The 25,739-nt window shown below is 37.5% G+C and overlaps 1 protein-coding gene across 1 annotated transcript in view; it reads left to right on the forward strand.

Annotated features, from left to right (window-relative positions):
- Positions 1-1,938: 1,938 nt before the first annotated feature.
- The window catches only part of LOC117393702 (CD151 antigen-like), a 38,745-nt gene continuing 14,944 nt past the window's right edge, over positions 1,939-25,739 (forward strand). Inside the window, exons 1-4 of the mRNA XM_033991697.2 lie at positions 1,939-2,165; positions 9,501-9,585; positions 17,696-17,887; positions 25,104-25,178. Coding sequence (XP_033847588.1) covers positions 9,502-9,585; positions 17,696-17,887; positions 25,104-25,178 — 351 coding nt within the window. The 5' untranslated portion in view covers positions 1,939-2,165; position 9,501. The remainder of the gene's footprint in view (positions 2,166-9,500; positions 9,586-17,695; positions 17,888-25,103; positions 25,179-25,739) is intronic.

A 25,739-nucleotide genomic window follows, 5' to 3' on the forward strand; every position in this document is an offset into this window, starting at 1 on the left:
AGGGAAGGGTGGAGGTCTGCAGCCAGATCCCTCTCTGCTCCTGGGAAAGAAACAAACAAATTCTTATGCAAATGTTGAAAGTATATATTTTTGCCATAAAACATAATTCAGAAATTCCATATTCTTTGTCAAAAAATGTCAGGGTTCAATTATGAATTAATAATGCAATTTTTATGGGCAATACAAATGGGTCATACATTTTGTCATACAGTGCAGTAAAACAAAGACTTTTCAAATTAGTAATTAAGGAAAGAAATTTTTTTTACTCAAATAAAGCTAACGCTACTTACCCAAGTTGAAGTACAAAGTAGTGGTCCAAGAAACTACACAAGTAAGAGTAACAAAGTATTTGGGGCAACTACTATTTAAAGAGTACTTTTGGGAAGTAACATCTGGTTTATAAAGTGAAGTTAATGTCATTAGAAGGACAAAATCTGGTATTTTAAAGGTATAGACACAAAAATTAGACAAACTAAATCATATTTGAAGCAGCAGTGCAAGAAAAACAAATGCTCAAATCATTTCATACTATCAACATAAAGCTTTTGTCACTTGTAGACTTACTCACAGTGGAAGTGTAACCACAACCTTTACTCAAATAAAAGAAGATAAATCATAGTAAAAATAAATAAAATAATAATAATAATAATAATAATAATAATAATAATAATAATAATAATAATAATAATAATAATAATAATAACAAAATTAATAAAATTAATAAAATTAATACATAAAAAAATTTAAACTGGTGCATTTCTAAAATCAAATCAAATCAAATCAAACTTTATTTATATAGCACTTTTCATACAAAAAAAAAAAGTAACACAAAGTGCTTTACAAAGCATTAAAATCAGTCCCACCCACCAAACCCACCCAGCCACCCGACAGCCCAACAACCCAACCCCAACACATCAATAATCATAACCAAACAACCCCCCACCCCAACACACACTCCCACCCCCCACCTCAACACATGTTAAAATACCTCAGTTTCATTTAAAATATGTTTAAGTGGAACAGGCTGGATAAAGATGAACCAGATGAGAGAGAGAGAACCACCAGAGGAACCATCTGCACCAGGAACAGGGTCACCCACAGCCACAGGACACCAGCCCAGGGCCCAGAGAAGAGATGAGGTCAAGACCAAACCTCCAGGGCCCACGAGCCAGGGCCCAGCAGCCACAGCCAACCACAGCTCCCGGTGCAGAGGGCTCCTCAGAGGAAACACTGGCAAATCTAAAATGATTAAAAATAATAAAATAAGTCAAAACTAATAAATAAGTCAATAAATAATAAAATAAATAACCAATAAATAATAAAATAATCAATAAATAATAAAATAAGTCAAAACTAAACAAGTAAATAAAACATAAGTAAAACATAAACACACTAGCCAGCCTAAATAAGACTAAATAAATAAACTAAAATGATAAATACTAATCAAAAGCTATGCTAAAAAGATGGGTCTTGAGCCTGCTTTTAAAAACCTGAATGTTCTCTGCGGCCCTGAGGTCCTCCGGCAGACTGTTCCATAGACGGGGGCCATAAAACTGGAAAGAGGCAATACAGGGCAATGTCAATTAATGTCCAATATGATTTAGTAGCACATTTGCAATTTTGGATTTTATAGATTTTAAACTTTTATAATATAGTTTTCTTTCATTGTAAAAAGCTTTAAAATTGAAAAAAAAAAAAAAAAAAAAAAAAAAAAAAAAGGCTTTCTGTATATGTTTTGCCATTATGAGGACATTGCATTAACCATCACAAATAAATAAATAAAAAAAATAAAAATAAAAAAATCAGTAATTGAATCTTTCTATGTTGTTTTGCAGATTTTGACAGGTGATCTCTATTTATGAATTACCAAAAACACATGAATTACTTTCTAAATTGAATCTAAGTGTAAAGAAATACGTTTGAGGGATCCAATAGTGCGGTGTTGAGAGTGCAGCCTGCGGGTGTGCAGATCTGGCTCGCTCGGTGTCCGGGGTGGAGCCTGCCCAGCGCCTGCCTTTGCCTGTGGAGGAGACGGGGCAGCCTCAGAGTTAACCCACACAGTGCACACAAACGGGGAGGCCAGTGGAATGAAAACGGGTCGCATCGGGAAGGTTTTTCATCCAGTGTTTTTGACCGATTTGTGACTCAAACTCCAGCGCAGACAGGTACGTCCGTGGATTGGCGGTTTGGTTACGCACGCGAGCTTCAAAATGCGGCCACGCGCGGGGCGTTATCAAAGAAGCTAGCACCTTTCGCGGATAAATCCTAGAAACATTCCCCTTCTAAGACTTTTTGCTTTCTCTATAAATGATCCTACTTTTGAGTTAGAATTAGAAGCATTTATATCGATATAGCACTGTTGTTTTAAGGAAATGTAGAGGACAGTGGCTACGTCATGATAACTTTAGTGCTAGCTTACCTTACAAAATAACACAAGAAATGTCCGACTAGCTCATGCTTTCATAATAAAGGCACGTTTTTGGTCTAAATAACCTATTTCTTTAGCTTTTCTGTCTTTTAAAAGCTACATAGGTGTACACAACTTTAAACTTTAGAGGTAGTTTTGTGGTTAAACTGTGATTCAATTTAAAGGGCCCATATTACATTATTTTCTGATTTATGTTATATTGTTTCCTCATCAGACAGACCTGGAGTTGTGTTTTGTTTCATTTACCCAAGTTTAACACACAAACCCTGCATATTTAAGCTGAGTTCTTCTCTCAAACAGAAAACACTCCACCTTGTGATGTAATGAGGTAATAAAGGAAGTGCTCCACTGTGTTTTTAAAGTCCATATGCCGGAGAATCAGCTCTGAAGCTCTGAAACTGGCAATATCTACAGATCAAAGGGTAAAATTTAGCTGTTAACTTGAAAACTGACATCACAGGGTAAAACAAAGCTTTGGAGATGTAGACTAATTATAAAGGGTCATTCAAACATGCGTGAATGAAACAAAACACAACTCCAGGTACGTTGGTAATGACGTTATAACATGGCTTACAGCTCACAAGAGTCAATTTTATGTAATATAAGACCTTCAAATCTATAGTCTGACATTGTTCCTTCAGGCTAGGAACCAGAGGAACTTGTTTAAAGAATTTTCCCTTTTTGTATGAAAGTTGCTGTACATTTGAGATGAAACTACTCTTTATAACGTTGCTCTAGGGTAAGGATTGTACATTTCTGATACACTGTGGTATTTGTATGGCCCCAGGTCTGGTGAGGTCACAGGTATTCATGTGTGACTCATGAGAAGTGACACTGCCCATTGTTAAGTAGTTATCCAGAATGAATGTTGAAAAAAAAACGTGATTGAACCTGATTGCAGTAGAGAGTGTGTGACTAATAGTTTATACACAGGTAGTGAAATGAGTGTTGCCATACTGGATTTAAGCTGTTATTATTGTAAACAAATTCTGTCCTATCATAACTCTGTCTATTTTTATCTCAACGTTATCAGTGGCATTGTTAACATGCAGACAAAAATATAATCATAATCTGATTTCTGGATCTTTAAGATTAAATAAATGACATGTAAACTTTGCTTTTTACATGATGTTATAGTTGAAATAATCTTATAACTGCATAAATTGTATATTAATAATAAGTGTGCATGTATCTACAGCCATTGTTTTGAGTTTCACTATCTTGACTATTAAGACATTTCACCTTCTTTGTTACCTACTAATGCTGTCACAGTTGGGGCTTAATGGACTAATTGTGACTAGTTGACTTTAAAAAATGGACTTTACAGACTAAAACATACAAAAAGATTTGTGGCTTTTTTAAATCAAAATGTCTTTACCAATACACTTAGGATGTATTCACACGAGAAAAGTGCTTGTTTGATCCAGATTGAATGCGGAGTTTATTTTTTGCAGTTGGTTTCGATAGTATTCTCACTGGACATGTGGTAAATGGAATATAAAAATAAGCAAATGCTTATGACAATCAGCGCACAAAATGGACAGAACTGACGGGAGCGGGGCAAATCAGAGGCAAATGCATAATCTGTAGATTATGACAAATGTGAATAAAAGAAGAACATTATATAAATAGCAGCCCATAATTTATTTTTATTGATCAAAGAGACAAAGGTTGCCATTCATTTGAATCAGCCAATAGAAGCTCATGCTTTAACGGGACAGACGTGACGCGTGCACGGCTGAATAATATGTGGAGCTCTTCAAACTTTTTTCTGGAGGATTGGATTTCATCCTGGACACATGGGAATAAAGTCCGGACTTTCAGGAGAACCACACTCTAGTCAGACTAAAGCCCACAAGTGTGAATATGCCCCTAATTTTTTAAATGGTATCTTTTGAGAACCTTTCAGTCACCATATGTCAACATTTATTTAATTGATATGATGTATAAACTCAATGTACAATAGAAATAATAATTTTACCAGTTGAAAAATTTAATTGCTGACTAGTCAACTACTAAAGTTTCAAAAGCTATTTCAGTTTTAGGAAAAGCCTCAATAATTAAGAAAACAAAACCATAAAAGTAGTATTATGTGGTCTTATATGATGGGTGTTCTTTATCCATTTCACCACTAGTATATCTACCTATTTAGAAAAGGTCAAATGCTGTAATTATTATGTTTTAATCAAATGAGTAGGTTAACTAAACTAGTTTTGATGCTATACATTGATAATATTTTTTAGTTTCTGGCTAGTAATTTATTTTTTTTTGACAACCTTAGACTCTACAATGATGTGTTTGAAAATATACTTAAACCATGTGTTTCCAAAACAGCACTTAATCATCAAGGAATAGCAGATAAATATATGTTAAATCGTATGTGTGAAATGCAGGTGTTATAGTAAGTGTAGGCGACGATACAGTTTATTGGTGCTAGACATTTTGCAGTTACATTTTTTCCAATTAAATTCTTGTAAAAGAGTCTTTGCATTGTGGGGACATGCTTGATACGGCACATTCCATATTCTAAGCATGAATCGTACAAATGATTTTAACTCACATTTTCACTCATTGTTCATTCACTAACCCCACTGCAGTCACTATCACTAGAAGCATGTTTCTCTTTCCGTGAAGTGAAGAATGGTGAAATGCCCTATAGCTGGACTTAATATAGTAAAAACGCTTTCTGGCAGCATTCCAAGTGCTTGCCCATGATAATCTGAAGGGTAGACGAGACAGCCTTACCTCACCGGCCGCAATTTACAGAGTGTGTCAGACACCCTGCACATGCTCCAGACAGTCGCATGCTCCATCTGCCCTTGAGGGAGAGGAAATAAAGAAGATGAATAATACTAGAGATAAAGGTCAAGTGTTTGTTATTTTGTTTTTTTTTTATCTTCATTTTAGGCCTGTCATGATAATTGCCATATTGACTTATTGTTCAATATATGATGGAAAGAACAATAATTTTTCATCCTCAAGAAATAGATCCAATGCAATATTTGTATCTTTTGATCCCCTGGACATAACGATTTATGGAATAAAGATCTACTTTTAAAAATGACTCTCAAGCGTCCTGTGTAAAGTTATAATGGGAAGGAAACATTTACCCCCAGTGTGACAGTGGCAATTTTGAATTGGATGTCAAGGCAGGGTTGATATGCAGCCCTTTCACTGAAGCGTGCCCTTCCATGGTCACAAAGTTTGCGAGTGCCCTTTATCACTGCTTGCAGTTTTAATTGAAAATGTATGATCATTTATTTTACAAAATCCCTGATGGTTAGTTCTGATATTGTTTCTATGACAAGTTATTAGGTAAATAAAACAAGAAATGGACTTTGACTGACTATATATAAATATAAAGTATGGGCAGAATAACAGTACAAACCTTTCAGTGCAAGAAGAATAATTACGGTTCATGTAAGTTGGTTAAAGTGACAGGTGTTATAGTGTATTTATGAGTCCAGCACCAGAGGGGAAGACGCTGTTCTTGTGATGAGAGGTTCTGTTCTGCATGGACTGTAGCCTCCTGTCCAAGTGGCTCAAATAGTCTGTGTCCCGGGTGAGACACAGATCCGACCTGCTCGTGAGTTTCTAAATACTGGAAATGTATAGGTCCTGGAGAGTAATATTGTATACCGTAGATTTATCACAAAGTTCATTTTTGATTTTAAAGTCTTAATACGAACATAGGTTGGTTAGTTATTGGTTATCGGCAACCACAGCAGAAAGACAAATGTGGGATACCTGTAATGGCAGTAATAAAATCCAGGAGACTCTGGATGTCTAGTTTAGTTTATTTACCATCAGTACAGCACAGTAGTGCCGTACACATGAACACAGTGTGATATTATCGATTAAAGTCTGACCGTGTTTCTGTTGTAGGGAGTATTAGTGACCTTTGATAATGCAGCGTACATAATAAGGACTGGGCTGTTGGTTTCTTTGGGACAGTAGTTCAGTGCCTCTATCACACACTAAGCCTGCTGTATTAATCAAAATGATGGAATTACAAAATAATACAACCCTTTAGTTTTAGTTTACATCTCCAAATGCGTGTGATTCTTGTGTCTGGTTTAGCATTCATCCCTGCTTTCCCCTATCGATTTACTTTTTAAAACGGTTTTCTTGACTCAGCTGTGGTTTAAACATTTAAAAAGGGAGCTAGTCCATTAAGCACTGTTTGTATTTGATTAACAGGAGTGCGCTAGGAGGTAGCCAGACAGTGAAGTATGTGAGGTGAACACACGGGGGGGAGGGGCAGGAGCAGATGGCAGCTCGGGTTAGCGCTGGAGTCAGCAGCAGAAGAGGCGAGTCCTGACACGAGTGGAGCTGTCTGCGAGAGTGGTGAGGTAAAGAGAGGTGGAGGGAGTTTCCTCAAGAGTCTACGATGACGCACACTTCATTTGAGGAGTTTATAAGGGGGGCTGTGGGCGGAAGTGGAAGTTTGACCTAAATATGTGGATATAAAGATTGGATTGTACCTATTTGTGTGAAAGGGCTAAAAGGCACTGGACCTGATATTTACTGTTTAAAAATGTGAAAAACAAAAGATTGGTCCAAAGTTAGTCTTCACTTACACATTCCGAGTATCCTATATATTCCCCAGGATGAGTTTATGAGCACTTTTCACAACTTTTGGAGGTCAGAGTGGAGATTTGTCATTATGGTAATGCAAACGACAAGTAGCATGCTAACGTTGCACTCCCTGCTCGTCATACAGTTAGCAGTTGGATGCAGACAGTACACAGTTGACATATTTTGACCTCATAAAATGCATATACAATAAATATCTACTGGGGCAAGATATATTTTTGCTCAAATACAAAAAAACAGGACCTTTGCCCCACTGTCAAGACAAGACAATACATGAAAGTTGTTGTCACTCTTCTGTCTTTTAAGTTTTTGTTTGACGATGCCTGAGTCAAAGTTTAGCTCTTGCCCTTATCAGGTTTAGTCCTGTTTCTGTCTTGGTTTAGATTCACAGTAAACTTCTTTAAAAATCCTGAGATCTCGACCATGAAGTCTTCCTTTTCAATAGATGTCAGGTTTTTAGTTAAACCCTCTGCAAAATTCACCAAAACCCTTGACTTGTGTGTTAAAATCTATTCCATGGCAGAAGCGTAGTCTCATAGTTCTGTAAAACAATATCCTGATAACAATCTATTGGGACACTAAAGCTGTTCTTAAAATGCTGGTACGACATTATATCATAACATACTTCTTGGCAATATCCTTATCAACATGGGGAACTTGTAACTTGTTTTTACTAAACATTGAACAAGGCTGTGGTGAGCTTAAACTGTCTTCTAATCTGATGATTCCGTGAGTAAATTAAGGATGGTCTGATATGGATTTTTTTTTTTTTGAGCCAATGCCAATATCCATTATTTATCTGACTGTTGTGGCCTATTACAGATATTTACCGATATTAAGCTTTTAAATTCATACAAAGGACCAGATTTATTTTAAGTTATAGTGACATTTACAAATTAACTAACACTAATTTCAAAATGTATTTATCTGGGATATAAATTCCTATTTTTCACCCATTTAGTCTGTTCAGAACAGGCCTGTCATGATAATCACTGTATCTTATTGTTCTATATATGAAAGCTGGAAGTTTTTTGTAGGTGTCAGTATTTATCGTGTGTACATCTTTTTTGCACCTAAAATGTTGAATAAATCACTTCTATGACTCATTATAAATACAAACTGAGTGTTTCATTCTGCTATTTATTCATTGCAGCTCAGTTTTTTTTTTTTGTTTTTTTATTTTTTTTTTTTATGTTGTAGATTTAGATTGTTTTGAGGTTTTTTTTGGAGATAATTCTACTTCCGGGTTATTGCGTCAGTAGCATTAATTAGTTTCAGTATTATCGTTCATCGTCGATATTTTCTTCATCAATATATCGCACATCAGAATTTGTTACCGTAACAGGCCTAGTTCAAAAAGACAAATCTGATGCACGGAGGACAAACCGGGAATGATACATGGCGCACAGAGATTAAGGCAACGCAAAAGTATTGGCGCCAAATATCGGCTAAAAATTATCTTCAATAATTGATATCTAGGGAAATCTTCCTATGTCACCGATATCCCTAAAATAAAAAGTTTGACTATGATGTCTGTCGAGGACTGTTGTGTGGTGGGTTTTTATTGCTGGACATAAGTTATTACTCACTGTCCTCGTGATCTTCATATTAGGCCAATACAATTACATTAACTGATTAAAATAAACTGCCTTCTAATTTGATGAAGTTTCAAAGTTTCAGTCAGCAGTATGGGTCAGCCAAGCCAGGACGGAAACAGGCCACAAACAGACCAGTGAGCCAGCAGCAACAAAGTGGACCCACCCGCTTTTATGGACCCTTGTAACGCCAACAAACACACCTCCTAAAGCACACAAAAGGAACATCACTGCCATTCTCCTCTAGTGATTAGGGAGCAAGTACAATGTCAAATGGGGTCCAGCTGGATTTAGTGGAAGACTTTTACGGTTTTCCCACCCTACAGTCTGCTCTCAGTTCTTGACTTGTAGAGTGCAAATCAGGAAAACTAATTTATCTTTTTTAATAAGTCATAAGCTTTGTTTGTTTTGATGTGTTTAGAAGTGTTGTTATACTAAGATTTCAAACTTTATTTCTATACTAAAGAACAGACTCGATATGCAATTCCCGATTCCGATACAATGATAACAAAAAACACTCTTTCTTTAGACAATAGAATATGATTTTCAACATTAAATCATAGTACTTTCTCTTATATTACCATGCGGTGTTATATCTGTGTAATCTCTCAGTCGTCCAGTAGGTTCCATACTGGTCCATGGGTGTATATACCAGTCTGTGTGTCTTATACTTGTTCTCATACAACTCAAGATCATTCTAAAGCTATTCAGGAACAGTTCATTTCTGTCTGAATGTGACTTTTCTGTGTTGATACATGCTCAAATGAGTGTCTAGTTTTAGTATCGATAAGTATCTGATTTCCAATATTTTTGACAAGCCTAGTGTTAAGTGCTTTTTCTCTTAATATTAAAGATTTTGTATTGTTGTTTTTGTCTTGCAGAATGGGTGTCTACGAAGAGAAGAAGGAAACATGTGGAACCATCTGCCTCAAATATCTCCTGTTTACGTTCAACTTTCTCTTCTGGGTGAGCTTTTTTACTCTTGATTATAAATTCTTCCCAAAAAATCAGCATTTTCGAATTAGCTGATTTTGATTACATATTTAGATTTTAGATATTTAAAGGAACAGTGATCATAAATGACCATACTATGTAAATATGCTGGAATTAGCCCATTGACTATTTTCCATCTGTATTCTGTACAATAGACATGTATACAAACCATATAAAACAGTACACCCACTCAAAACAAACAGTGAACACATTACAGTATTGGAGTTAAAACACTTAGGATCAGTGATCACAGACTTAGTTCCTCTTGAGACAACGTTTGAGGTTAATTTTGTATGTGTTTAATGTGAGACTGTCTCTGAGAGCAGCTGGAATGCTGTTCCAAACCTCTGTCCCTTTGACTGACAGCATCTGTAACTGTGTCATTTCATTCATTAATACATTTAATACATATCCAAAGGATCTACAATACATTACATGAAAGTAACAAAAGAGACTTCAGCTGCAGCTTTACTATATTTGTTTTTCTCTAGAATTGTGAAAAAAGTCTCTAATTCCTATCCCACTGCTTCTGCATTAAAGCCAAGCAGCACAGAAGATGCTTTCATATCACCAGCCTTCTTAACATTCCACTATGTTAATTATAGCTTTGAAATATGTGCCATTTTTGAGATGGTATCTTAGGAAACATCGTTTTCAGATAGATTTTTGGATTTTAGATGTTCAATAGTTTAGATCCATCAAGGTGTGTTTAGATGTCCATAATCATCTTAAAACCTCTTGATCTTCATATGTTGTGATATTATTAGGCAAGATTATTCTAAAATTCTACTAGAACTAGAGAGAGAACTACCCCTTCAATAAGAAGAAATCACTCTTAAGAAGACATTCCCATGACTTGATTAGTCTTAATTTAGGTGCTTTATGGGGATATTTATGCTACACATTGAAAGGTTAAAATGTTTATACAACATTGATCAGCAGAGAGTGGTAAACTACATGCTTTTCAAGACCATGAATACAGCCATAATAATCGTGAATGCTGATATTCTCAAAGCTGATACTGGAAATATAAACACATTTCACTCACATCTTTTAATACTTGGATAATGAATTTTGTGTTAATGACAGAGTGCCTTCTCTCTGAATACAGCAGACAGCAGTAGTGTTTGTGTGAGGAGGTGGCAGCTGCCTCTGACATATGTGCTGTTCATATGTCTGTCACACTCGGCACAGGCTTTCACACCTCACACGCATCACGTCTGTCAGCTTTCAGGCTAACTGCTAAAAAACCTCTCAGTGGTAGATGTATTTACATTACTACATTCTTTATAATATTCAGAATATATTTTCACAGTGCATGAGAAATGGGCTAAAACATGCCTGTAACTGTTTTGATTACACAAACAAATTCACCATAAAAAAGTGCAGGAATGTTGTTTTATGTTTTTAAATGTTTTTTTTTTAATTTGATAAGATTACACTAGACCAGTGGCTGTCAAACCTTTCTAAAGAGTATCACCAAAGATAAGATTGAGCTTTTCTGAGTACCACCAGATTTAAATTGAGTCTATAACAGGACTATTCCAAGTTTTAAGTTTTCAAAATCAAATGTTTTTAACTCATAGAGCTCACCAAAACTGCTTGGCCTCAGCCCCATCCCCACCGCACTCACTACACTCCCAGCTCTAACGTGTGCCTAAAATAATCAAAGGGACATGCAAGATTAAATATCCACTAAAGTCTTAAGGATTGTTTAAATGTCTCAAACTGTGGATGAATGAAAAATTTAAGATGACAAGATTTTATTATTTTCAGCGCTTCATTGTTATACATTTGGTCTCCACTAGATGTCACTATTGTTCCTCATATTGGTTACATCCTTAGCTGTGAAAAACACCATCTTCTTTGGTTCATTGACTAATCAGGCATAAGGAGACTTAACATGTTCTTTTGTTGTTTGAATCTAACACAACTTATATTACAATTTTAAAAAGTGGATTAGAGTAGGTTATAAGTTTACTCAGGGGCAAAAGCAAAAATACAAATGTAATATAATTCTGGTATCGAAATAAATTTAGATGCAGTTCCCACAAACAATGCACCTGTAGAGAAACAGCATATTTTTGTGTGTGTGTGTGTGTTTTTGGACCTTTAAATGATGTTGTAGTTGTTTGCCTTCTTATTTACCCTCTCAAAATTGTATTTAGAGTGATTTGTGCATAATTCTTCTCCTTTATTCTAGACGTCAATGTCAATGTATGTACGTCAATCTATCCCCATCTTCACCACTACCGGTTCACACTCACTGCTACTTCCTTCCACAATTTCATTTTCTTATTGTGATACACGCAGGATTTGGCAGAGTTGGATAACCATTTTGGCACAAATTTCTATCATCTTTGGTTGTGTGTCTACTGTAAAGGGGCAGGTGGGAATCAGTCCTAATACTTCATTGGGACATGTTTCATTTTAGATCAACATTGCAATTTAAAATGTCCAGAAGACGACATAATTATCCACAGGTGTCATAGATTATAACTATATAACAACCACAAGCTCAATACATCTTCTTTAACTAAGTATAAATGAGGCGTGTGCTTGGTCAGATTGACATGTCGGTCACAGTGACTGCTTCATCTGTCCACTCCTCCTTCTCCTCCTCCCCCCTGCTCCCCCTACTCTTCCTATCCAATTCTATCCTATCCTCCTCTCCATCTCTCTCTGTACGTCCTCTGTCTGCACACTCAGACATAGCACTACTTGTACACACTAAAGCATCCACTCAACATTGATTGTGTGCTGTTCAGTCTAATTAGATTAAAGACTCCTCCTTTAGTCACTTTTCACTGCTTCATGTCTAGATATATATCAGGCAAATGTGTTTATCTTACTGTCCAGATAGAAACCTTTATTCTTTAATTATTACTGAAAGAATCGAGGTCATCGGTAGGTTTGTCACGATGCTTACTATATCAACTTATCGTCCAACATACGAAAGCATGAACAATATATTTTGGGGCTCTACATTTATTTTGTGTTCAATTTCGTTACAAAAATGGTGAGATGTTTGCCATTTTATGTAATAAGAGTTGCAGAAGATTGAATAAATAACCTCTAATGCTAATCATTATTTTATTCTGCTATTTGTTTATTGCACCTCAAGCCTTTTAATGATAATCTATTTAATATATACTATGTCTCAGTATTTCTCTGTAGCGACATATCGTGCTTCAAAATTTATTGTGACAAGCCAAGTCGTCGGACACTGTTTTACACATTTTCCATGTTTTAAGATGGCAGTAGATCCTATTGTACTGTTGTCTCTGTGACCCTGAGAATCCATGTCTTTATATCTACCTCAGTCATGTGTAGTTCTACAGAATTTGGCAAATGGATTGTTTACACGTTGTAGAATTTGATGGCGTCATAATCTCAGATGGAGGGCAAGGGCCTATGTAACTCTACAGGAGAGTCACTATTTTTGAGAGTAATATCCAAAATGGAAATCCACAAACATTTTATCATTTGTTAGGGATTGGGTCCACAAACCTGCAATTAATCTCAAGGCTTAAAGGTCCTATATTACACAAATTTGACTCATGTGAGCTTTAAGCCATTTTATAATTTTGTTACCACATCAAAAACGTACCCAGAGTTGTGTTGTGTTTCATTTACATATGTTTTAGTAAGCTTTTATTATAAGTTTAAAATGTTTTATTCCACCTTGCGGTAGTTTTCAAGTTAACAGTTACGTTTTAGCTTTTCTTTGGCAATTCCATGGCTTAAATTATCCAAATGATTCTAGTGAAAATGTTTGGAGTTTAAAAACACAGTAGAGCACTTCCTGTATTACCACATGACATCACAAGTCGGAGCAGAGTGTTTTCAGCATGAGAGAACTCTGCCTAAATATGCAGGGTTTGTGTGTGTGAATGAAAGAAAACGCAACTCCAATTTTTAAAGAATGGTTTCACTTTTGTTTATATACAGAAGACGCTGAACTTTGTCACTACTGGGCTTATTTATATGAAACAAAATGTGGCACTGAGATATCCCGTAGATACATACGCATACGCTCACTTGCCTGGCACTGTAAGTAGTCGTCTTTTGTTTCATTGTGAAGCGTCGCCCACTTGTGGCAGCAGAGAAAAGGTATATACTGACAAAGGCTTACGACTGCAGACTTATGCCCGTTTCAGTTCAGATGCTCTTTTATGTGGACCTAACTAGTAGCTGTGAGAGCTAGTGGCATGTTCAGTGTCTTCTGTCAAAATAAATGAACAAAAGTGAAACTGAAGTGGTGTCCTTATTCAAACCCAAAGATGTGATTGCTGCCAGTTGAAATGCCTTAACGTGATAGTCAGTTAATATGGCAAGTTTATGGAGCTAAAAAAAACAACTGTGAACTATTGAATTATATGGCCCGGCTTTCCATCTGAAATCATAGTGTGTGAAAGCAGCGCAATGCTAATTAGTGTTGTCTCTATACTAAAATTTCAAACTATATTTCAATATTATGGAAGAGACTCGATACTCAATACAGATTCCAATACCACAGTGATAATAAAAAAAACAATCTTTATTTAGATAATTGAATCTATTTTTCAACATTAAATTGTAGTACTTTCTTCTATATCAGCATGTAGACTTATAACTCTATAATCCCTCAGTTCTCCTCCTTTTGGTAGGTCCATGGGCGTATATTAGTCTATGTACCGTAAATTTCGGATTATAAGCCGCTACTTTTTTTCCACGCTTTGAACCCTGCGGCTTTTACAGCAGTGCGGCTTATATATGGAATTTTACTGGATAACGACCCCTGGGGGGCGCTCTCTAGCTGTAAACGTAAAAGTGAGACAGACGTGGGGAAAGATTCTGCTCTGAAGAATTCACTAGTTTTGATTTTGAACGATCATTTTGCGCATCATGAAATGGATATGATGCAGTTTTTAAGATAAAGAAACAGAAAGGAAACAGAGCAGGGGTCGGCCTTTAACACGCACGCAAAGAGCCATTTGGACCCACTTTCCACATAAAATAAAACACTGGGAGCCGCAAATACTTTTTGACATCTAAAATGAAGATAACACTGTATAATAACAATAATGTAACGGAATAATGTAGGTTTTACTTTCACGGACAAGCCTTCTACACGTGGCAGATAAATATGGCAAAAACAACTTAAGTGCATTAAAAAAATACAACTCACCAAACCGCTGCATCATGCATCGCGCTGATTATGTGATTATGTCTACTCTACTCCGCAGTTTCTTTAAAAAAACAACAACAAAAAAACTCGTAGCGTATCGTTTAATCCCAGGTGCTTATTCTCCATGTGCCAAAGCAGTTTTGAAGGTTTCATTGCCTTATTTGCTTTTCCCGTATGTTACGCAGAGCGGACTCTGTGCGTGAGTCACCTGTAGCGACAAACCCAGATTTTAAGTAGGCATTGTCTGTTAAATTTATCTTTCTTTTTCTTGGAGGTCGTAGTCTCTTCTTCTGGCTCCTCAGTTGTCCTTTTCCCCTTTGTTAAAAAGATCTCCAAAGACTTTTGTTTTGGCTCATTTTCACTCGCTTGTGGCTCTACTTTAATGCGTCGTGTCTGATGTGTTATACGTGATACGTCACCGCGGAGACAAGAGCAGATAATATACTTGCTACTACATCAAATAGATTTCTGTGGCGATTTCCAGCAGGATTTTCATGATACATCTACGGACGAGCTTATTAGTGTGTCATTAGGGACGGGCCAAAGTTGCTCCTGACCCCTGTGCACACAACGTCTCAAAATCAGGGCTCTTTACGCAGGACTGAGCTGTGTCTGTGTTAGTTCCCAAGCCACGCAGAGCCGCAGTATGAGGCGGAAAGAGGCGCATGCGGCTCCGGAGCCGCGAGTTGCCGACCCCTGAAATAGAGCCACTGCACGTAAGCTCGACATCAATGAATCCAACTTGGTCAATGTAAAAAGACGACAAAAGTTTTCAGAGGAAATAAAAGCAGATTTTCCGTGTTGGTGCAGCTTTATTTTCTAAACCTGCAGATGTGTTCATCCCGTGTTGTTGTCGTGTTGGTGCCAATTTTCAGGCACAGTTTAAAAAAAAGCGTGTCGGTGCACCGTCTTTCTGTGTAAATATCTCATGTTACAATATGAAAACCTGCGGCTTTTATTCAGGTGCGGCTTATATATGTACAAAATTGATTTTCTCTTCAAATTTAGCTGGTGCGGCTTATATCAAGGTGCGCTCTGTAGTCCGAAATTTACGGTAGTCTATGTCTTGTACTTGTTATGGTACAGCTCAAGATTATTCTAAATATATTCATGAAAGGTTCATTTTTGTCCTGCGATAGTTGCCAAAATGAGTAACAAGTTTCAATACTAGCACATTATTACTTTTAACACTATTCCTAATTAAGGATGTGACGATATACGATAATATCGTTAATCGTGGCATTTTTTTTTTTATAATCGTGATCATCGCGCACAATTATAATCGCCTTTTTGGCACCACACTGCCTCATGTTTCCAGTTCCAATGCAATGTTTAGATGTTAGTTCTGGTGTTTGCCCACTCTGTCATAGCAATGACACTTGTAGCTTCTGTACTTATCTCTGTCTGAACTATATTCTGTCAGATATCAACAATAAACAAAGTCTGATCCGTAACTCTCCACAGGAACGTACCAGTGCGCGCCTCACCCGTGCGCACAGATGAGACGCTAATGTGTGTACATCTTAGATTTTTACCTACAATAATGCGAACTGCAGAATAAAACAACACCTTTTAAACAACAGACAAATTAAGTCTAATTCATACAGCTGAACACAAATGTGTCAGAGCGCATGGTCCGAATGTGCACTATATGCACAGAAGCAAAGCTAACGATTATATACGGTATATTTTACCTACAATTAAGTCAATAGCAGAATAAACCACGCTCACCGATCGAGAACAGCATCCAATCCATCAAAAAATAAGGTCCTTTACTCCTGAGTCCACTTTACTCTTTGCCATGAACCGCTCCAGGTCAGAGATGCCTCTAGTTTAACTTGTACAAACATCCACAGTGTCCTCGATCACGTCCTCCCTTTGGTTTGTCCGTTTCGTCATGTTTAAAACGCAAAACAACAGTGCGTAAAATGCGCCATTATGCACACATTTCTGCATCCACTCGTTTCCCAATTCACCAAAGTGCCTTAATTAAAAAAATTAAGTGTTCGTCGACGGGCACTTGCGTCACTTCCGGCGCAACAAGGACTGGTCCATTTCGGCAGCATGGCATTGAGGAGTACACATTTTCTTCCGGGTACGTCTGTTTACGGAAAACCATGGCATGTGATACGTCATCCTGTCCCGCTGCTCATTGGCTGTAAGGGGAAAACGTCACTAAATGTGTGTAATGTAATTGGTTGATTCTACAAAGGGAAGAGTGGGGCGTAAACTTTCAGTCATCTGTAGCACTGATTCGCTGTCTGTGGCCTCAGTAACGCACAACCCCCACCTTATTGGCCAACACTGGTGTCAATCACAAGCTGACACGTGTGTTTAGCACTGGGGAACAAAGTTGGCGCTGTCAGAAGTTTATTATGCCTGAAATCGACAAAAGAAAGGCAAAGAAGTGACGGAGCAGATTTCATATTTGGAGTACTTTCCTGCAGCAGATTGGACTTGGAGGATCTTATTTTGTGGACATAATTTCTTGACTGGATTATATTCTCTGGACCTTTACGGAACAAATGAGACCAACTTTGTGAGAATATGTTGATGTTTGACAGAACCAGAGCGCTCAATGGTAAGTGAAGTCCAGATTCACACTTTGTGACTTTTCTGTAAAAACGTCTTCCCTGTCAGCACTCTGGTGATTGCAGGTGAAAATGGTTTGCATATCCAGAAAGACGAGCGCCGCAGCTTTCATTTGATGTGTAGATTGTTTGTGTGGGTGACGCAGAAGTGTATATACATTGCTGTAAAGTTGTAAAGTAGGCCCGGGCCGTCGGAACTTTAACAGGTTAATAATTATCGCGATAATATCGTTAATCACGATTGTTTTGGCCATGATAATCGTGAGTCTAAAATTTAATATCGTCCCATCCCTATTCCTAATGCCGTGTGTTGTGTTGTCAGCTGGCGGGCGGTGTGGTGATGGCTGTGGGCGTGTGGACCCTGTTGGAGAAGAGTGACTACATCAGCCTTCTGCCCTCCAAGACCTATGAGGCCTCAGCCTACATCCTGATTCTGGCCGGAGCCATCGTCATGGTAACAGGCGTGCTGGGCTGCTGCGCCACCTTCAAGGAGCAGAGGCGGCTGCTGCGGGTGGTAAGGCTCCACACAGCATGAACAGTCTCTGTGTGAGGACAGGAGGCGATAACAACAGCACACATAGATGAACAACTGTCAATATGAACTGTATGCTATGCTTCACAATTCTGTTCTTTTACAATATTATGTCTATGTAATCTAGAAGTCATTTTAGGCATATTTGTAGGGCTGAGCATTATGCAAGAAGGTCTGCATCTGACATCTATTGCCAACAAAAAATCGAAAGTTGCACATAGCAGCTTGTATGAGAAAATGTATGATACAATGTAGTACAATGTCTTAAAATATATTTGTGCATTTAGAGGTCACATATCACAGGATTAAGGCCCAAGATCTTTCGTTTTCCATCCCAGAGTCTTTCACTTAATGGAAACACTGGTCTGGAAGTGGTTTTATGCCGCCATAACCATGAGGGAAAGAGTTTAGATATGCCTGTCGAGATATGTCATCTCTTGACTGAATTACTGATAGACTGAACAATATTTTTTGGGTCCCAAAAGAGCATAATGAATGTACTGTATGTGATAGCAGAATAGACCAGACTCGGCTGCTCTCTTTTGTTCAGGCTCTTCGATCAATTCCATACTGTGACGGAGCTCAGCCATGTAAGTGACAGCATGAGCTTTGGTTGGTGAGGAGCCTAGCCAGCAAGACAAGTTTCCCTGTAAACAATAAAATATCCAACCTGTATTCTGTTAACCCTTTAGTTTAGATCTCTACAAACATGTTGTGAAATGTATTCTTTTATTAGTTCATTTTTTTCAAAAGTTATTGCTCTTGGATATCTTTTTATTGTAATTTAAATATTTTATACATTTTTAAAATAACATTTAAATAAGAAACTTAAATAGAAAATGTGCAACATTCTCCACCATTCTCTTTTCTTTTATTGTTGGTGTGAGGGGCTCCTTCCACATCACCATCAGTCTCACAGGTTACCAGTCCAATACTTTGCATTCAAAATTCTGGCTTATTTAGAAAGGGCACTTTGTCCCTTGTCCCCAAGTAAACACAGCCTGGGCGTCTTGGGCAGGTCACATGACAGCCAGCCCTGCATGTAGTTCAGTTCATCCATATTGGAGAGACCAGGGGACAGTCCCACAAAGCATGCATGAAAGTACCCGTGACATTTTTACATTTCCAGCATAGATCTTTTCTGCCAATACCAATTTTATGCAGCCTTGACTGGGTATGCAAAATCCTATTATTAAAACATAAATCACTAGTCTAATCACAGACTCAACGGCTGTCAGAAAAATCGCAATTAGATATGACTCAGTTGACTGCGCACACACTCCTAATTTAGTTTAGTTGTGTTTCTGAGCCAAACCCCGACTTCTCTGCGGCATGTGTTCCATATTTAATGAAGAGGCGCGTGCCAGCAGAGACACCTGTGATGTCCCTGCGCTCACGTTTATCTGTGAGGAGCTAATAAGGCAAATGTCTCCAGACCCTGCCAGAGCACACAGCCAGCAGATCTGGCTCTCTCCTCTCTGGGTCGTCTCTGTGTCGCCAACAACCGGGCACAACGGGATATTTTGGGGTTTGGACAAAGCATGTGCCAGATAAGTCTCTACCCAGCAGTATTTTTGGCACCAATATTAAAAAGGATGATTTAATTGTGCACTTTGCTGTTTTAGTGTTTAAGAACTAATAATGTTATATAAATGTCTAAAAGTGTGAAATGCATAAGGCTGCAGGTGCAAGTCTTGGCATTATAAAAGCTTTATATGCACAACAGCAAAAAAGAAACCCCGTTGTGAGTTTGAGTTACCCTTTTACATATGACAAAGTCACTGTTTACCTGTACTTCTCTGTGTAGTTGTGTTGTCACAAAACTACAATTTCAAACTTGATTTCAATATTAAGGAATAGATTTTATACAGATTCCGATACAACAATAAAAATGAAAACTCTTTATTTAGACAATAGAATGTGATTTTCAACACTAAATCGTAGTACTTTTTTATATTATCATGGGGCCTTATATTTGTGTAATGCCCAGCTTCCATAGTGGCCCATGGGCGGATACTAGTCTATGTGTCTTATACTTGTTCTAATACAGCTCAAGATCATTATAAAACTATTCAGGAAAGGTTCATTTCTGTCCTGTGAATGTGACTTTTTTTAGTATCAATATATGCTCAAATGAATATCTACTTTCGATAGTAGTTTTAGCATCGATTAATATCTAATTTTCAATACTTTTGACAACCCTAACACATAGTTGATAACGTGTCTAAACAATGAGGTTTGGATTAGATACATGGTCAGACTGTGAGAGCTAATATCACGTCCCATTTTATTTGACTAATCAGTACACTGACTACGTTTTTAGTTTACCCTGAATTTCTTCAGTGGACTGGTTCTGGTTCAGGTTGATTAATCTGCAAACTCCAAGTGAATATCATGCTGATGAAGGGACTACAGCCCTACAAGACATAGATGGTGAAGTATGTTGATAGTGAATGAAATTTGTGAACAGAATTGAGGGAAAAACTGATAACTTTAGAACTAAACAGGCATGGTAAACATAATAACTTTGCAGGCAGGATTTAACTTTAAGATTTAAGGTGTTAGACTCCACTGGTGTGAAAGGTTTGCGAGCCATTGCTTTCAAGACTTATAAGTGTACAAGTACCACCAAAAGAAAAGATTTGGCTTTTCTGAGCACCACCAGATCTAAATCTAGTATATAACCGAACTATTACAGGTCCAAGTATCACCTAAAGGAATTCACTGGAAAAGTTAAATGTTTTTTACTTTAAGTATTCTAGCACAGGTGGCCATTATGGATCAGTTTTTAAAAAAATTAAAGCATCCACAATGTTTTTATTGTGTTTTTCCATCTTCTATTTCAGTCTCTTAAAAAGTCAGTCTCCAGACAAAGTAAAACACTAAAGGCAAATAGGCATATATATCTGCTGAAAACGTGGGCAGATAAATCACTCAGAGGTGGCAGTTTGTGGCAGACAGAAGTGACAGAAGGCCAGACTATTTTTAGACTTTCACAGATAATTGAAAAGTCCATGCACCTCTACTCAATAAATGAAGTCGGCCTGTATGGGCACATAATCAATAAGGCAGCACCAGTGTGTAGGATTGTTCTCAAACGCGCCGCGCATCCTGACGGCTTTGAATTAGTGCGGTAAAGCCACAGAGGGAGGCCAAGGGGAGATGCTATCTATATTGTTATAAAGGGCATGCATAAGGGCGCACAGAGGAGTTTGGTGTGTGGGTTTTGGAGCAGGTGAATATGGCGGAGTAAGCAGGAGTGGTGCAGAAGTCAGGAGGTCAGTGGAGCTTAATTCAAAGTTGGACCATAGAACAGTTTATACAGGGCTCTGATGAAACAGTGCTGAAATAAAGACGCTCTTAAAACAGAAGGAACAGGAGAAGTCCCAGGAGAAAGCAGGTGCAAGTGTTTGCATTGTCTTCTGATGAGGGAAACGGCGGGCGAAAGGGAGAATTTGGATTGGATTTCCCAGGAAAGAAGATGACAAAAAGATGGATTGGATCACCATTCCTTTATTAGTATCTACCTTTGTGAAAGCAATGAAAATATAACGATGGTCAGATAAAAAAAACCCAAACAAAAAACAGTTAAATCCCCAGTGTGCAACTTTTTTGCTAAAAATAGACTAAAATAAAAGCATGTTTTTTTCATTATGAGTTTCAGACTAGGGCTTTAAGTTTAGTTTTTTGGAGTATAGAATGATGTATTTGCCTCTAAACTGATTACCATTTTTTAGTTAATTAACTGACAGATCAATCATAGTAGGTAAAAAAAAGTATCTCAGATTTAAAATGCAAACTTTTTATGTTTCTCCTCTCAATAGGTCCAGTTTAACATTTTGCTATATCATAATCTCCTCTTTTGTTGTTGTTTTCTGTTCTGTTTACCTGAGTTAACCAGTCTTCTCATTACCAGAGTCAGAGGTTAAATACAGCGGCTCCACAGTCTGTGCTCACCATTCCTGCAGAATCAGTCCGGTCTTTAACAAGGCCCGAGCTCAGCAGAAAAGTGCCCAGTCACCACTTTAGGCCCATTAACTTTTACTTTGTGTCACTTCATGTCAGGAGGATAGCCCACTTTTATTGCTAGTAGAGCTCCATCTGTCAGAGGGACGAGTGCTTGTGTTTCCAAATGTGCAACGCCTCACAAACTTTGAACTACAGCCATGAATCTGAACAGAGATTAAAAGGGGTATATGACTTTAGTGAGCCTTGACCATAGCATAATGTGCCATGCTTTATTTCATTTACGAATGTTTATGTAATCCAATTTCATGAGTTTACGTTCCAAGTTGCATTTAAAACCACAAATTAACGTTCTTGGCACTGTACCAGATGACTTAAAAATGTGGAAAACAGACCTAGTTAATTTTAAATAGTTTTCAATGGTCCAAAGTTATTCCTCATTTTTCTAATGAATTCGGACCATCCTAATTATTCACTGTGATATGTTTTTAAAAGTGTATTTAATCATTTTCAAAGGCCAGAGCAGATTTGCCACAAGGTTAATGCTAACAACCACTAGTATGCTAACAGCACATCAGCATTACTTCCTGGTTTGCGGCAATAAGCGCTTTATATTTATAACTCAAAGCTGCTTTTCACTATATTTGTACTGAAATTTAACTTTAATATATAAAAAAGGTAGTAATAGCCATGCTGCTAATTTGTCTCCAATGTCGTCAACAGAGGGCTCCAGAGACCTTGAGAAAGTGCTCAAAAATAAAATATTCATGTTTATAATTCAAAGTAGAACAAGAATCACCAATTAAAAATATCAAATAATATCCAAAAAAGTGCAGCAAAGTTTTCACAGTTAAAAGGATAGAGAAAAAGATGTGGTTTGTTTGTGTGTCTGTGCTGCTGTTGCACTTTGAAGTCTTGCATCAAAAACAACTGGAGGACTTGCTTTTGGCAGGCAAAGGCGTTTTAACTGGGGAAATTGTCCACATATATAAAAAGCAAGTTTGTCAATATTTAATGTCCTAAAACCCCAGCGGACACAAGCTTTACGCAGACTGCAGTTACAGTACAGAATATATCACTTTTAAACTACATCATCTGTTCTGCAGGGTCTCAAGTTAATGTTAGCTTAAATGAGCCGCTTTTAAAGTTCCTATTGATTCGGGGGACTGTTTCTATCTTCAGTCTTTCATGGTGAGCTTAAAGGTGTACTGTGTAACTTTTGTGGTAGAGGGTCTCCCACCTGCTTGTCCCTGATGAACTTTCTGTTTAAAAACTAACTTGAAAAACATGAATTTGTACAGTGAGCAGAGTTGCTTTTCTCATAGTGTTGTCAGGATACTGAAATTTCAAACTCGAATTTGATACTGAGGAATATATTCAATACTCAATACCGATTCCAATACCACAATGATCATAAAAAACACTTTATTTGGACAATAGTAGTAGTTTATTTTATGCTACCATGTGATCATATATCTATGTACTCCCTCGGTTGTCCAGGTATGTTCCATAGTGGTCCATGGGCGTATACTAGTCTATGTAGTCTTATAGCTCAAGATCATTCTACAGCTATTCAGGAAAGGTTCATTTCTGTCTTGTGAATGACTTTTTTTAGTATTGATACTTGCTTAAATGAGTGTCTAGTTTCATTACTTGTTTTAGTATCTTGTATTAGTATGATTTTCTAAACTTGTGTCACCCTACTTTCCATAGATTGAACTTGAAACTTGGCCAGTAATCAATACAAACCAAAACATTGTGGACCCTTCACCATAAAAGTTATAGTGCGTATGTATATGTATATCTTTACAATTTTCATATCTCAAAAATAACCTATAGCAGTAACCCAAAGTCCTCTATACGACATTGATTAGAATATTGCATCAACTGTGCAACAGTGAGGATGTAATGTGTGCTGATAGAAAATGGATGACAAAGCACAAACTCTGACCTTGGCGCAGAGTTGTTGGTTTGTAAAGGCATGCTGCAGAATGTGCCTATGGAGGATCCAAGGGGGCAGAGGGAGGCACAGGTGTCCAAATATTTGTCTGTTCAAACGTCTTCCATTTCCCCTGGAGCAGTGTGTTGTGCAAGCAGAAGGAGTCTGAAGCTACAACTTTAGTCTGAGCCCTTTCACATAGACCTGCTGCTGACAGTGTAACCACTAATTAGACTGTGCCCTTAAGTTTGCCTAGAGAACATGAACAGAAAATGAAATCTGGGTACTGGACACTGACAATACAGCACTATCGTAGAATGCTTTTTGACCACTACAAAAACATTGCAGAGACCATTGCATCGACAATAATTCCTTGCTCCTTTTCAGTCCAGCCAATGTATTGAATGAAGCTTTTTTCCCCCCTCATATATATTTTAATTCAAATTGTTTCAATATTATGGCCTTACGGTCACATAATAACAATGTTAAAAGGTGTAGAAAAGACACCCCAAACCCCCTTCCACCTTTCCCCAACCCCTGACACCACCCTCCCCCAGTCCCACACCCCTAATGAAGCTTTTTAAACATATTAGTCTTGAATATTGGTTCATGTTTCGATTTTCAAATACTTCTTTCATTTTTACAGGATTTATTACACATTTACCATTGTCTCAACTTGGCTTTACTCAGTCCATAATGATAAATTACAATGTTTTCACAAATCAGTTCTACTTCTACTTGAGATTAAACGGTTCCATTTTCAATCCTAAATTCAGGTATTTATTTTTAATGTTTCTTGTATTGTCCCATCAGTGTCCCTGTCTGTGTACAACCTGTGTTTTGTCCTTACGGTATAAGATGGTTTAATATTGTATGTGTGAGATTTGGATCGCTCCCACTGCTGATGTATTATTCACCCTTCACTTTGCTCCTGTCAGCAAAGCAAAACTCTCCAAAGGGACATTCAACTTTTACTCAACTCTAAGGCCAGGGAAGAGTTGTACCTCTGACCCACATGTGCATGCACGGTTAGACACAGTGAATGAAAAAATGAAAGTGTTTGGTCGTGGTGTCAGTAATCATTCCGATATTATTCTGACTTGTGTAGGTAATCTACTAAAATGTATTCATAAGTATACCCCGTACCTTCCATCTGAAATTGTATAATACATTTATTAAGTCTGCGAAACCCGTTGGCATGTTATTTTGCGGCTGGCTGCTTCACTGAAATACAGTTTAAATTAATACATGACTAACAGTTGTGAGACTGATTTGTCTTGTTTCTCTTTGCAGTACTTTGTCCTGCTGCTCTGCATCTTCTTGCTGGAGGTTCTGGCTGGAGTCCTGGCTTACATCTACTACCAACAGGCAAGTCTCACACCATGGACCACTCGCTGTGCTTATTGGATCATGTTCTACAAATCAGATTTAAGACAGGTGTCACTGTAAGGCACTGTTAGCATGCTAGTTGTTGTTAGCATGAACATGACAGCCAAACTCCCCTCTGGCCTCTGAGAGTTGAGGAAAGTGCTCATAAATTCACTGGAGTGATAATTTAGAATGCCTAGTGACTGTATAACAACCACCACAAACTGTTTAAAATGAACCAATTCTGTTTAATTTTTTAAGACCGTAAACATCAGGTACAGCAGCTTTTTAAGTAGTATTTTGGAATCTTATGAATAAATTGGAGTGATCACTGAAATAATTAGTGGCTATTTTTATGAATATTCTTTAAGAGTTCTACCTATTCATATTACTAATACTGCAAAGGCACTGTAGAAATAGTATGACTTACCTCAACCACTGCATAAGAAACACAAGAAAAATCAGTGGTAAGTCCAACCCATACACATCTCCCAATACTGTGAGGGTATGAGAATTCCCTTTCCCTTAGGCATGTTGTGAATCACTGTACCTCACAGGTCT

The sequence above is a fragment of the Periophthalmus magnuspinnatus genome, chromosome 3 (genome assembly GCF_009829125.3).
Source record: "Periophthalmus magnuspinnatus isolate fPerMag1 chromosome 3, fPerMag1.2.pri, whole genome shotgun sequence".
Taxonomy (NCBI): Eukaryota; Metazoa; Chordata; class Actinopteri; order Gobiiformes; family Gobiidae; genus Periophthalmus; species Periophthalmus magnuspinnatus.